Source organism: Jaculus jaculus, chromosome 4, assembly GCF_020740685.1.
Source record: "Jaculus jaculus isolate mJacJac1 chromosome 4, mJacJac1.mat.Y.cur, whole genome shotgun sequence".
Taxonomy (NCBI): domain Eukaryota; kingdom Metazoa; phylum Chordata; class Mammalia; order Rodentia; family Dipodidae; genus Jaculus; species Jaculus jaculus.
In genome coordinates, this window is record NC_059105.1 from 39788359 (window position 1) to 39801554 (window position 13196).

Sequence of the window (13196 nt, forward strand, 5' to 3'; positions counted from 1 at the left end):
CTGAGATTGGCTGACTATTGAATATTGGGACAATAGCAGGAAGAATGCTAACTTTTTTGAAAGTAAGAGGCCAGAATGCTGAAGGAGTGTCTTGTTCTTTAAAGTTGACTTTATCACCCCCTGGATTAACAAATTTGGTAGTCCACAAGGTACTATGGGAATATAATAAATGCAAGAAAAAGAAGGTCTTTGGAAATGTCCACTGAGTAATATAGGACAGGCTTGTTGTAATGCCTGTGTGAATGTCTGGTGGAACCATAAAAATGAACCATGGGTTACAATGGAGACTCCAGGAGATGCAAGAACTATGGGATGGCTGCCAAAGAGAGCTGCCAGCTTGGGATGGATTGTTCCCTGGGTTGTGAGCAGTGAAACTGAAACCCCAGAGCCTTTTGTCACTAGTTAATCAGACTTGAAGCTCCAGGATTTTTTGTTTCCCTGTTTGTTCAATCTTCCCTTGCAATGTGAGTGTTTATCCTGTGCCTTTTTTCTTTCTTTCTTTCTTTTTTTTTTTTTTTTTTGGTTTTACAGCTCAGTTAAGAGATTTTAAATCACAGAGATATTTGAACAGAAGGGGGATTGGAAAAAAGAAACTATGGCAACTTAGAAATTGGAATGAATGCATTACATTGTATATCATGGATGGTCACTAGTTTATAGGGTCCAGTGGTGGAATGTGGCAGTTTGAATTAGGTATCCCCCATAAACTCATGTGTTTTGAATGCTTGGTTCCCAGCTGGTGGCAGTTTTGGAGATGGAGCCATGCTGGAAGAGGTGTGTTGTTGGGGGAAGGCTTAGTGGTGTTATAGCCAACTTCCCCTTGCTAGAACTGGCCTTCTTATCCCGTGCTATTTGCCACCTGCTGAAACAAGAAGTGATGTCCATTCTCTGCTCTACCATCTTTCCCCTGCCATCATGAAGCTTCCTTCCCCTTGAGAAAAAAAATCCTTTCCTCCCTCCAGCTACTTTGGGTAAGGTGCTTTGTCCCAGCAATGAGAAGTAACTGCAATAAGTAGAATATAAATATTACTTCAGTCACTATGGAAATGCTACTCTGTTAGTAGCTAGGGGATTTCAATGTGAATTATTTGGCTAAATTTATCTTAAATGTATTAAAACATTTAAAGTACAATTATATTTTCATAGCGTGGATATGTCAACAATCTATTATACAGATAAATGTACAGTATATGTAAAATAATTCTTTTTTGAGATAGACTTTTGTTACATAGCAGCAGGCTATGTAGTATGTGCTTATAAGCTCAGTGCTATGGAGGCAGAGATAGGAGGATCCTTGTGACTTGTTGGCTAAACTAGTCTAGCCTAACTGTCAAGCTCCAGGCCAATGAGAGACCTGTTTCACAAAATGTGATCCTGAGGAGGGACAAATGAGGCTAACCTTTCACTTGCTCACAGGCACCCCTCCCCCCACATACACACATGTACACAGGTACACATACAAAACCAGGGTCCAAAATAGTAGTCTCACATAGCTCTCCTTAGCATATCCAGCAGAAACAGATGACAGCTAGTTAATTTCCAGAAACTAAAGAGGAATATCATTTTTCTATATCCATCAGACCCAGTATAAGCAAACAGTGAGTATACAATGTTCTTGCCAAAGAGAGTGGGAAATAACCACTGTGGGTGGGGGACTAAGTCACAAGATGGCCCTAAAGACCTGCTTATTTCATAAGGCACATATCCTAGAAGTTCCCACATCCTTTTTGTTGTTGTTCTTTGGCTGCCTTTGTGATTCCTTTTCCTCACAATTCATGACACCCAAGGTGTTCAGTGTTTTCTTGGTGGGCTTTGGCTATATAAAATCATGTATTACAGCACCCTTTCTCTGCCAGCCACCTGTAAGTTACCCATACCACAGCATGCCCTCCTTTTTCAGAAAAGTCATATTGGTGTTTTTTTGTTTTTTAGGCCATCCCAGCCTCATTGTTTAAAACTCAGTTATAACCACTAAGGGTAAATCATCAAAACTGTCTGGTACTGCCAGGCACAGGCTGGAGCCTTCAGGAGAGGAACCTGAGCTTTCAGGCATGGCTATGAGCCCCCAGGCTACAGGAGGCCACTCCCTCTCCAAGCAAGGCACACCTGAACTTAGGTTCTGCCCATAGCCCTGTGACCTTTGGCCAGTTGCCTAGGAAACTCCTTACAGCCTTCACACAGCCCACCCTCCTGAGACCCTAGATTGCCTGACTCCCCCCATTGCCTAGTGCTAAAATGAATGTCTCCATATGCTAATTAGGCATCAGAAATGAACTTGGTAAATCCAATCCCCTTAGGGTCCACCCCTCTACCCTCAGATGCTTATAAACCCATTTCACTAACAATAAACAGAGAGAGCTATTCAACTTTCTCCAGGGAGTGTTTCTCTCCTCACATGCTCACCCACCTCCAGTTGCCTGGGTGCCTTGGGGGCCAGCAGTGGGGGGGGGGGGGGAGGTGGACCGCAGCTGGCCCCAGGAGCAAGAACCCAGGAACCCACAACAAACGAACAGCAGTTGAAAGCCCCAACAAGGATCAAATAAAACCAAAGTATCAGCTAACAAAACAGCCATTTTAGTGTTTTCTATACTTAATAAAATAAGTAGCAAACAGGGCTGGAAGATGACTCCATAATCAAAGGCACATGCTTGTAAAGCCTGATGGCCTGGGTTTGATTTCCCAGCACCCGTGTAAAGCCAGATGACAAAGTAGCACCTGCATCTGGAGTTTGCAGCACCCACCAAGATACCGTGGCAGACCCAAACTCTTTCTCACAAACAAATAAATAATATTTTACATTTAAAAATTAAGTTAACCCCAGCCCTAACCACTTGGAAGCATCCAGCTGTGGGTGAGGTTTTCCCTCAGCTGAGCCTGGGCTGGCTCAGCCGGAGGATCCCCCAGCCCTGACTCTCCACATGGGTTCTTTATCCTCTCTAGCTCCCCATATGGCAGAAGCTCTTTGACCTTTCTTTTTTCTTTCCTTTCTGCATTTTTTTTCCAGGCCCTCCACACGGAATCTCTAGCCACATGGGTGCCTTTCCTTGGCTCCATACTTACCTCAATAAATATAATAATTTAAAAAATAAGCAACAGCCAGGTGTAGTGGCACACGCCTTTAATCCCAGCACTTGGGAGGCAGAGGTAGGAGGATCATCATGAGATCGAGACCACCCTAAGACTACATAGTGAATTCCAGGTCCTGAGCTAGAGTGAGACTCTACCTTGGAAAACCAAAAAAAAAAAAAAAAAAAAAAAAAGCAAGCAACAAATCAATTCCTTAGGTAAAAGAGGCAGAAGTATGAGTAGACTTTAAAATGAATGATACTTACTTATTATTTTTGTTTTGATTTTTGAAGCAAGAGAGACATTCAACTTTGTCTTTGAAATTCTTTTGTCCTTTACTCGTCTCTTAATTCCTGAGATGACAGAGTCATCGTCCATCACTGAGTACTCCATTACTAAAGTAAAAGGAAAAGAAAGAGAAGGTAAATTACAGTATTGATCAATAAAAATAAACTGGCAATTGATTAATATATTCTGGAAAGTAAAAATCATGACTTACAATATATTTTCTACATAACACTTTGTATAAAACCTGAAAGATTAAATGTAATCAAAAGTAATTTAAAATGAATTAAAAACTGGTAAATAATTTTCCCCATTCAAATCTATATATAATAGGGATGTAGAGATGGTTTAGGAGTTAAGGCACTTGCCTGTGAAGCCTAAGCACGCAGGTTTGACTCCCCAGAACCCATATAAGCCAGATGCATAAAGTAATGCATGTGCCCAAGGTAGCACATGTGTCTGGAGTTCAACTGAAGTTGCTAAAGACCCTGGCATGCCAATTCTCTCTCTCTCATAAAAAAAAAGAATAAAAATAAATCTCTATTTATATAAGATAGGTACTGGGGGCAGATTACAAGATAATGTTCCTGACCCTATGGGAAAAATAATCCAGTTTGGATACAGACATTGTTTTGATACCATGTAAGAAGTATTACCTTAGATAAATGAAAGGGTTTGATGGAAGTATGGAAAATGATAAACTTAAGGGAAAGGGAAGAACTAGGGGAATAGACAAAGTTTTAAAATGTTTTATCTATTACATTTATGGTTTAAGATTGTAAACTCTAATAGTAGAAATAAATAAACAAAAAATAAGAATGAAACAGGACAAGAACGATGGCTCTAACACACAGTACACAGAAGTGGCTAGCTCTGTCTGGACAAAGAAAACAGATGAGAGCATTTCACTAGATGCAGCTGATGTTGAACCAGGTACCTGAACAAGACCAACCTCCCAAACTTCTTCCCAAGTCTCCCTGCCTCCATCTGCACATATCTAGAGAAACCCCATCACCCTGCACATCCTCACTCCAAAACTCAGTTGGCTCCATCCCTACTTGCCTTGAGTCTATAGGACTGCCTCACCATTCTCTTCTGGTCCATCACAAGAATCCCTAGACTCCCAACCCCCACCTCCTGTCATCCTTTAACTCCCTCCAGCTCTGTACATCCTTCAACTGATCCTGCAATAGGCTAGAAAATAACACTTCCCAAAATATCAGGTCCTCATAATTCTAAATCTGTGTGGAAAGAGTCTGCAGATGTGATTGGGGATCTTGTAAATGGGGAAAATATTCTGGATTATCCAAAAGGTCCTATTAACATCACAAGTGTTCCCTCAGGAGATCAGAGATTAGGGTGGTACTGCCACAAGCCAGAAACAAGTAATAGATTCTCCTGTGTGGCCTCTAGAAGGATCCTTGAGAATCCTCTGGATTCAGCTTAGTTTTTTGACCTTCAGGACTGTAAGAAAATAAATTTCTATTGCTTTAAATCATCTTGCTTGTATCAATTTGGCTACTGAAAATGAATACAGTCTCTAAACTGTACCCCTGCCTGTCTCGTGAAGTTCTGCGGACTCAATCAATTATCAACAAAACCTTCACTTTCTTCTCTGAAAGTTCCCTTTGTCCCTGTGAACCAGCTGTCCCTTGCAGATGCAGATTCTCCAGCAGTTGGACAGATACTTAAATTACTAGCATACTACAGAACTTAATTTACTGTCTTCCCCATCTAGAATTTGAATTCCCTGAGGTCATGAATTTTTATCAGCTTTTTTCACAGATATCAAAGCCCAGTTCTCATTAACCTGATTATGAGTAGCACTTAAAACGCTTATCCAATACCTTCCTTTGGAAATAGTGTCTTCACTTGCCTTCTAAAACAGTGCATTCTTTTGTTATTTCCTCCTACCGGTCACTTTCCAATCTCTCAAACCCTACTGGAGTGACCCAGACCTAAATTCTTGGGCTTCAGCTCTTTCTTATTTCCATTTCTTCCCTGGAGTTTAGTATCCTAGCTTTTAAATTTAAATACTGGTGATTCTCAATTTTGTAATCTTAATCTATAGATTTGTCCCTTGAACTCCAAATTAATTCACCTGCTTAGTCTTCATGTTTAGTTTAAATATCTAATATAGATTTCTTTCCTTTTTAAAAAATTTTTTCGAAGTAGGGTCTCACTCTAGCCCATGCTGACCTGCAATTGACTATGGAGTCTTAAGATGGCCTCGAACTCACGGCAATCCTATCTCTGCCTCCCAAGTGCTGGGATTAAAGGTGTGCCACCATGCCCGGCTCTCTAATATAGATTTCTATATTTTTTTCCCTTTGGTTATTATGAAGAATGAAATCCAGGGAATTACACTAGGCTCTACCACTGAGCTCTGTCCCAATCCCTAAATATATAATATGCATCTCAAATTTAACACGCCCTAAACTCCCCACCACGTTCTCCTCATCTCAATGGTAACTCCATCCTTCCAGTTACCTCCAGGTCAAAAGCTTTTCGGTTTTTCTTTCACAAACATATCCACTTTATCAAGCGTGCTATCACAACACATCAACACAGGCCACTTACTACTAAGTCTACTGCTTCCACTCTGATCCAATGATTGTCTCAAATCTACATTATTGCTATAGCTACTGAAATGGTGTTGGCTGCTACTACCTTCTCCCTCACTATTCTCATCTCAACAACCACAATGAGTCCTTTAAAGTTAAGTAAATCAACTGGGTGTGGTGGCACACATCTTTAATCCCACCACTAGGGGGGCAGAGGTAGGTAGATTGCTCTGAGTTTAAGGCCACCCTGAGACTACACAGCGAATTCCAGGTCAGCCTGGGCTAGAAAGTGAGACCCTGCTCCAGAAAAAAAAAAAAAAAAAATAGGTTGGGCGTGGTAGTGTACGCCTTTAATCCCAGCACTTGGGAGGCTGAGGTAGGAGGATTCCTATGAGTTTGGGGCCAGCCTGAAACTACATAGTGATTTACAGGTCTGTGCTAGAGCAAGACCAGACCTCAAAAAGTTTAAAAAAATATATATATACATATATATATTTTTTTCTATGTTTTTTTACAAAAAGCCCTAGTGCCTTTCCATGTTACTTGATGTTTTAGATGGCCTAGAAATTGATAACCCAATTTGACACTTTTCCCCTTCCCCTCTTTCCTACCAGTGCACCTTTAGACCTCTTCACTAAGTTCCTACCATACACTTGTAATGTGCTCCCAGTTAAGAACCTTCACATTTCCTTTCCCTTCAACTAACCACAGGGTTTGTTCATTCCCTCCAGGTCTTGGCTCAAATATTACTTTCTTAATGAACACAAAGCCCGCAAAATTGTTACATCTGACATACCTGAAAAAAAAAAAAAAACTTAAATAAAACCCAAAGCTGGGCTAGAGAGATGGCTTAGATTCAATTTCCCACGACCCATGTCAGCCAGATGCACAAGGGTGCACACGCATCTGGAGTTCCTTTGCAGTGGCTGGTATCTATCGCTCTCAAATAAATAAATAAAAAATTTTAAACCCAAAGCTATCTTTCAAAACTTCCACTCAAAAAATTCAAATTCCCCAAGCTGTTCTCTCACTCTTGGTTGGAGAATCTCTTTTATTTTACAGAGGGCAGCGAAAACGAAGGGGAACCAAGATCCATCTAGAAGACAAGAAGATAGCTGAATGCCCTTTAAAGACTTGCCACTTCTACCACATCTGCCAGGGCCCAGGAGAAACTGCAGTGGAAGCGGCTAGCCTGACAACCAGTTCCAGGATGATAGTGACAGACATGGTGATCAATCAAAACCTATCAAAGCAGAAATCCAGAGGCTACAGAGAACTCAACAGTAGATCAGACTGCCAAAAGGGCTGCCATGGCTTAGGAAACATTGCAGAAGAGGGGATGGAAAGACTGTAAGAGCCACAGAGGCAGTAGAAACAGCCTGAGGCACAGCCCCCACCCTCCCACCCCATAGGGACCAATTGAGGCTGGCATAACCCCACAGTGAATACAATAACCCCATTAAGGAGGGCCCCCAGGGTAATGAGTGCCAGGGCGAGAGTATGAGTATAACCTGTTATAATATATATTATTTTAAAAAATCAAATTCTATTTTACTAATTAGTAGACCACAGCTGAATTTTCCTCTCCAATAAGCTGATTCTTACATTGTCCTCTAACTTAATGAATGTGCTGTCACCCATCCATATGATCAAAGCATCTTCCTTAGCTACCCTATCACCTCCCACATCAATGACTTCACCAAATGTCATTTCAGAAGCAAGAGTCGGACTCTTGGAACAAACACAGTTCCAGAGTGAATTACTATATAGACACCAAATCATGACAGTGGTTAGGATTGTGTTGGAGCCCCAGACCAAACATTTCATATCTAAATAGCTTTAACATCTCTCAGGCTCAGTTTTCAAATCTATGGTTACTGACAATCAGAGCATCACCTCACAGACACTAACTGGACAAATGCATATAGTTCTTAGATGGATCAGGTGCATAGTCAGCGCTAACATCATCCATTTATAATTCCTCTGCAACGTTGGTCCAACTCTCATCTCACTTATCCCTAAATTCAAAATACTGGCTCCCACATATTCTGTAACCCTAAATTAGACCCTGCATCTAGAAAAATCATCTCCATTCTCTACTAAAATCCTGTTCGTGTACATCAACAACACCCAACTCAAGCTCTAAATTCCACCGAGTTTCCCATCACCCCTTCGCCTTCCGCCCGCCTCGGTTCCGAACGCGAGTTCGGTCAAGCCCCCGGGGCCAGCAGCCGGAGCAGTCCGTCATTCAGGCTATTTACCGAGCTCGCACAACTCGCTTGAAATCCCCGCCGACTCGAAACAGAGCAGTCACGAGGACAGAAGTCACATTCCTTGAGGAACTCGACCCGTCGCCGGCCTGGGCGCTCCAAAGCCGGGAACAAGAGTGAAGGACCGGAGCCACCCACCGGCCCCGCGACCAGACCCCCTCCGAGCCCGGGTCCCGGAGGACGGAGGTGGCCAGAGACCGAGGAGCACAGCGCCGGGAGGCCCAGCTCCAGCAAGTCACCGATTCCGCCAGGCCCGGGCGGCCACGCCCGCGTCGCAGGTCTCAGACTCACCGCTCCTTTGGCCTGGCGCTCCGCCACCCGCCTCCGGGAGCTCCGCGCCCAGCCTCCGCCACGACTCGGGTTTAAACTCCGCGGCAGTTACCAGTTGCCACAGCAGCCAATCAGATTCCGAGGAAGCAGCGCAGAGGAGCACGGGTACCCGGAAGTGGGAGGAGAAGGGGGCGTGGCCTGCAGGCGGCTCCCAACGAGAGCTAGCCGGCGAGACTCCCGCCCTGCAGTGTGGCGCCTGGGAAGTCTCCTGCTTCCTCAGCTCCAGTGAGAAAAGAAAGGCACCTCCCACAGAATTGTTTACTAGACGTCTACGAGGCGTGGCAGCCACTCCCACTCTATGGGAAGTCCTAATGTGGACTGTAGACGAGCTGCCAGCATCCTTGCCTTTCCCAGTCTTAACAGCTTCTTTAGTATTCTCTTGAGCCGAGCACAGTGAAGTTTCATTTTAGCAGAATATGCAAGGATGGCATTTTCCTGCCGGGCGTGGTGGCGCCCGCCTTTAGTCCCAGCACTCAGGAGGCAGAGGTGGGTGGATCGCCGTGAGTTCGAGGCCACCCTGAGACTACATAGTGAATTCCAGGTCAGCCTGTGGTAGAGCAAAACCCTATCTCGAAAAGCCAAAAAAAAAAAAAAAATAATAATAATAATAACATTTTCCGTGATCACATCTACAGTGTACATGTTTAATGTATCATTCCCTTTATTTGCCAAGTCCAGTTTTTTAGTTTCCTTTCACAAATGTCTCATTATACAAAAAATTTAGAGAAATTTATAAATGCTTTTCCAATTGCTTGCTGTTAGGTTAGAAATGAAAATAACGTATTAAATCTACATTTAATTGGTTATATGGTAACACAGTTAAGTTCACATCGATCTTTTGTTTGAGGATTATAACTTTACACCGTATCTTAAAGAATCTAAATAGTGCAAGAAGTATCTTTTTATTTTATTTTTTCATTTACTTATTTATTTTAGCGAGAGAGGAGAGCATGGTGCTCCCTACCTTGAAAAACCAAAAAAAAATAAAGTTAATCCCTTCTCAAGGCATGCTCCCAATGATATAAATACCTCTTCTAGACCCCACATCTTAAAGGTCCCATCACTTGATAACATGACAACATGAGGATCAAACCTCTAACACATGAGCCCTTGCTGAAAAGAAATTAAAAAAACAAACAAACAAACAAAAATACTTGAGCCCTAGCACCTTCTTTTCTTTGAGGATAGCCACCAAGCTGTTGTATTACCAGGGTGTCTCTGTTCTGCCTTCCCACCCCCTTCTTTAGATTAGATGATTTGTTTAATTGAAAGAGAAGTCTATAACTATACATAAATTTCAGTGTGTGTAAAATAAATTATATGTCTGTAGGGCTGGAGAAGAGATGGCTTAGTGGTTAAGGCACTTGCCTGCAAAGCCTAATGGTTTGAGTTTGATTCCACAATATCCACATAAAGCAAATACACAAAGTGGCTTATGCTTCTGGAGTTCCTTTGCAGTGGCTGGGGACCCTGGCATGCCCATTCTCTCTGTCTCTTTTCTCTCTCTCTCTCTCTACTTGCAAATAAAATAAATAAATATACAAGAATATTTAAAATTATATGTCTGTATAAAAATAAATTTGCAAGCCAGGCTCCTTTAATAACAGCATTGGGGAGGCAGAGGTAGGAGGATCGCTGTGAGTTTGAGGCTACCCTGAAACTCCATAGTGAATTCCAGGTCAGTCTGGGCTAGAGTGAGACCCTACCTCAAAAAACCAAAAATATAAATAATAATGATAATAATAATAATAATAATAATAAATTTGAAAAATAAATGCAAACAAAATGCAGAAAAAAGTGAAAATAGTTTGGACAATTTGAAATGGCAGGCAAAAAAGGAAGCCTAGGAAGGAAGGGACTTCCTAATGTTTATGTAAATAGCTTTCTCTTTTCTTTAATTTAGCCTGTAGTGCAAGATCGGGTATTCTAACCATATCCCATATCCTCCCTTCCTCCTATTCTTTCTCCCACCTCCGTTTTCTCCCTCCTACTAATCTCCTTTCTTCCCCTAGTCTTCCTTCTGTTTTCATGTCTCATATATGTGTGTATGCATATATGTGTATAGTTCTGAAGAACTTTAGGACCCACAAATGAGAGAAAAACATGATATTCACCTTTCTGTGTCTGACTTATTTCACTTACTATGATCTCCACTTTGTCTATGTCAGGAAGACATAGGGAAAACACTACAAGAAATACACAGACTTTCTACAAAGGACCTCAATAGCTCAGGAAATGATACCAAGAATTAACAAGCAGAATTGCATGAAATTAAATAGCTTCTGCAAGCAAAGTAAACAAGTGAAAACAACCTACAAAATGGGAAAAAATATACTAGCTTTATGTTTGACAGGGAATTAATATGTAGAATATATAGAGACCTCAGAAAACAATATCAAAACACCAAGCAGAGCCAGGCATGTGGTGAACACCTTTAATCCCAGCACTAGAGAGGCAGAGGTAGGAGGATCACTGTGAGTTCGAGGCAACCCTGAGACTACATAGTGAATTCCAGGTCAGCCTAGACTAGAGTGAGACCCTATCTCGATAAAAACCAAATTTTTTTTAAATCAATTAATGGCTAATGAAATAGACAGTCCATAAACGCAAAAAAAATGTTCAACATCTTTTTTTCCTACAATTTTTTATTTTTATTTATTTATTTGAGAGCAATAGGCAGAGAGAGAAAGAAGCAGAGAGAGAGAGAGAGAGAGAGAGAGAGAGAGAATAGGCCTGCCAGGGCCTCCAGCCATTGCAAACGAACTCCTGACGCATGTGCCCCCTTGTGCATCTAGCTAACATGGGTCCTGGGGAATCAAGCCTCGAACTGGGGTCCTTAGGCTTCACAGGCAAGCACTTAACTGCTAAGCCATCTCTCCAGCCCAACATCTTTAGCCATGAAGAAAATGTGAATTAAAACTAAGACTCCATCTCACTCCAAAAAGGCTATCATTAAGAAAAGAAACATTCCAGGCATGGTGGCACACGCCTTTAATCCCAGCACTTGGGAGGCAAAGGTAGGAGGACTGCCGTGAGTTCAAGGCCACCCTGAGACTACAGAGTAAATTCCAGGTCAGCCTGGACCAGAGTGAGACCCTACCTCGAAAAACAAAAACAAAAACAACAACAACAAAAAAAGAAAATAAACAAATGCTGGCTGTGATGTGGGAAAAAGGAAACCCTTATTGACTACTTGTGGGGATACAAATTAGTTCAGCCACTAAGTAAATAAATGGGTGGACCCACAAAAAAAATAAAACTATAACTTCCAAATGACCTAATGATACCACTTCTAGGTATATCCCTAAAGATTCTAAGGCAACATTCCTCAGAAATACTTGCACATCCATAGTTAATGCAGCACTATTCATAATAGTTCAGTCCTAAAGAAGAATTAAATTATATAATTTGCAAAAGGTGTTTTAGAGTTTAAAGGTTTTGTTTTGTTTTGTTTTTCGAGATAGAGTCTTACTCTAGCCCAGGCTGACTTGGAATTCACTATGTAGTTTCAGGATGCCCTTGAACTCATGGTGATCCACTTACCTCTGCCTCCCAAGAGGTGGGATTAAAGGCGTGTACCACCACGCCTGGCCTAGAGTTAAAATTTTTTATTGTAATGTTTCAAGACCAGTCTCCCAACCAATCAAGTTACATATGTTTTATTTTTAAAAAAATATGGAACAAGCTGGGTATGGTGGTGCCTTTAATACCCAGCACTCAGGAGACAGAGGTAGGAGGATCACTATCAGTTCAAGGCCACCCAGACAACACAGTGAACCTTCAGGTCAGCATGAACTAGAGTGAGACCCTAGCTCTAAAAAAAAAAAGAGTGCTTCACGAATTTGTGTGTCATCCTCGCGCAGGGGCCATGCTAAGCTTCTCTGTATTGTTCCAATTTTAGTATATAAGCAAAAAATGTTTGTTGCTTGATTGGCTAACTGCTAAAATTACACTATAATAAAAGCTTCAATAATCTTGTTTTAGCTCTAATCTCAGCACTGAGAGGCTAAAATGAGAGGATAGAAAGTTTCAAAGTTTCAGCTCATGGGCTGGAGAGATGGCTTAGTGATTAAGCTTTTGCCTAAGGACCCCGGTTCAAGGCTCGACTACCCAGGACCCACGTTAGCCAGATGCACAAGGGGACGCATGCGTCTGGAGTTCGTTTGCAGTGGCTGGAGGCCCTGGCGTGCCCATTCTCTCCCTCCCTCCCTCCCTCCCTCCTTCCCTCCCTCCCTCCCCCCCCCTCTCTCTCTCTCTCTCTCCCCCCCCTCCCTCTCCCCCTCTTTCTCTGTCTGTCACTTTCAAATAAATAAATAAACATAAAAAACAACAACAAAAAAATTTTAAAATTTCAGGTCAGCTTGGGCTATAAAGTGAGACCATGACCCCAAAAATCAAAACCAAAATAAATAAAAATAGTAAATTGAGCTGGGCGTGGTGGCGCACACCTTTAATCCCAGCACTCAGGAGGCAGAGGTAGGAGGATTGCGGAGAGTTCAAGGCCACCATGAGACTACATAGTGAATTCCAGGTCAGCCTGGGCTAGAGTGAGACCCTGTCTCAAAAAAATAAAAAAAAAGGGCTGGAGAGATGGTTTAGCAGTTAAGTGCTTGCCTGTGAAGCCTAAGGACCCCGGTTTGAGGCTGGATTCCCCAGGACACACGTTAGCCAGATGCACAAG

At 42.2% G+C, this 13196-nt stretch overlaps 1 protein-coding gene and 1 non-coding gene across 4 annotated transcripts in view; both read right to left on the bottom strand.

The window, feature by feature from the left end:
• The window catches only part of Sgo2 (shugoshin 2), a 36423-nt gene extending 27849 nt beyond the window's left edge, over window positions 1–8574 (bottom strand). For 2 of the 3 annotated variants that reach the window (XM_004653729.2, XM_045148089.1), the window contains exons 1-2: window positions 8177–8295; window positions 3333–3461 (exon numbers count right to left, since the gene is read on the bottom strand). In XM_004653729.2, the coding sequence (XP_004653786.2) occupies window positions 3333–3459 (127 nt within the window). In that variant the 5' untranslated portion in view covers window positions 3460–3461; window positions 8177–8295. Of the gene's footprint in view, window positions 1–3332; window positions 3462–8176; window positions 8296–8476 lie in introns of those variants that run through there. The other variant, XM_045148090.1, reaches the window with a different exon arrangement.
• A 3759-nt stretch (window positions 8575–12333) lies between these two features.
• Window positions 12334–12436, bottom strand: LOC123460386. Its single transcript, XR_006636951.1, has one exon. It is a non-coding gene; the product is annotated as a U6 spliceosomal RNA (small nuclear RNA).
• Window positions 12437–13196: the final 760 nt, after the last annotated feature.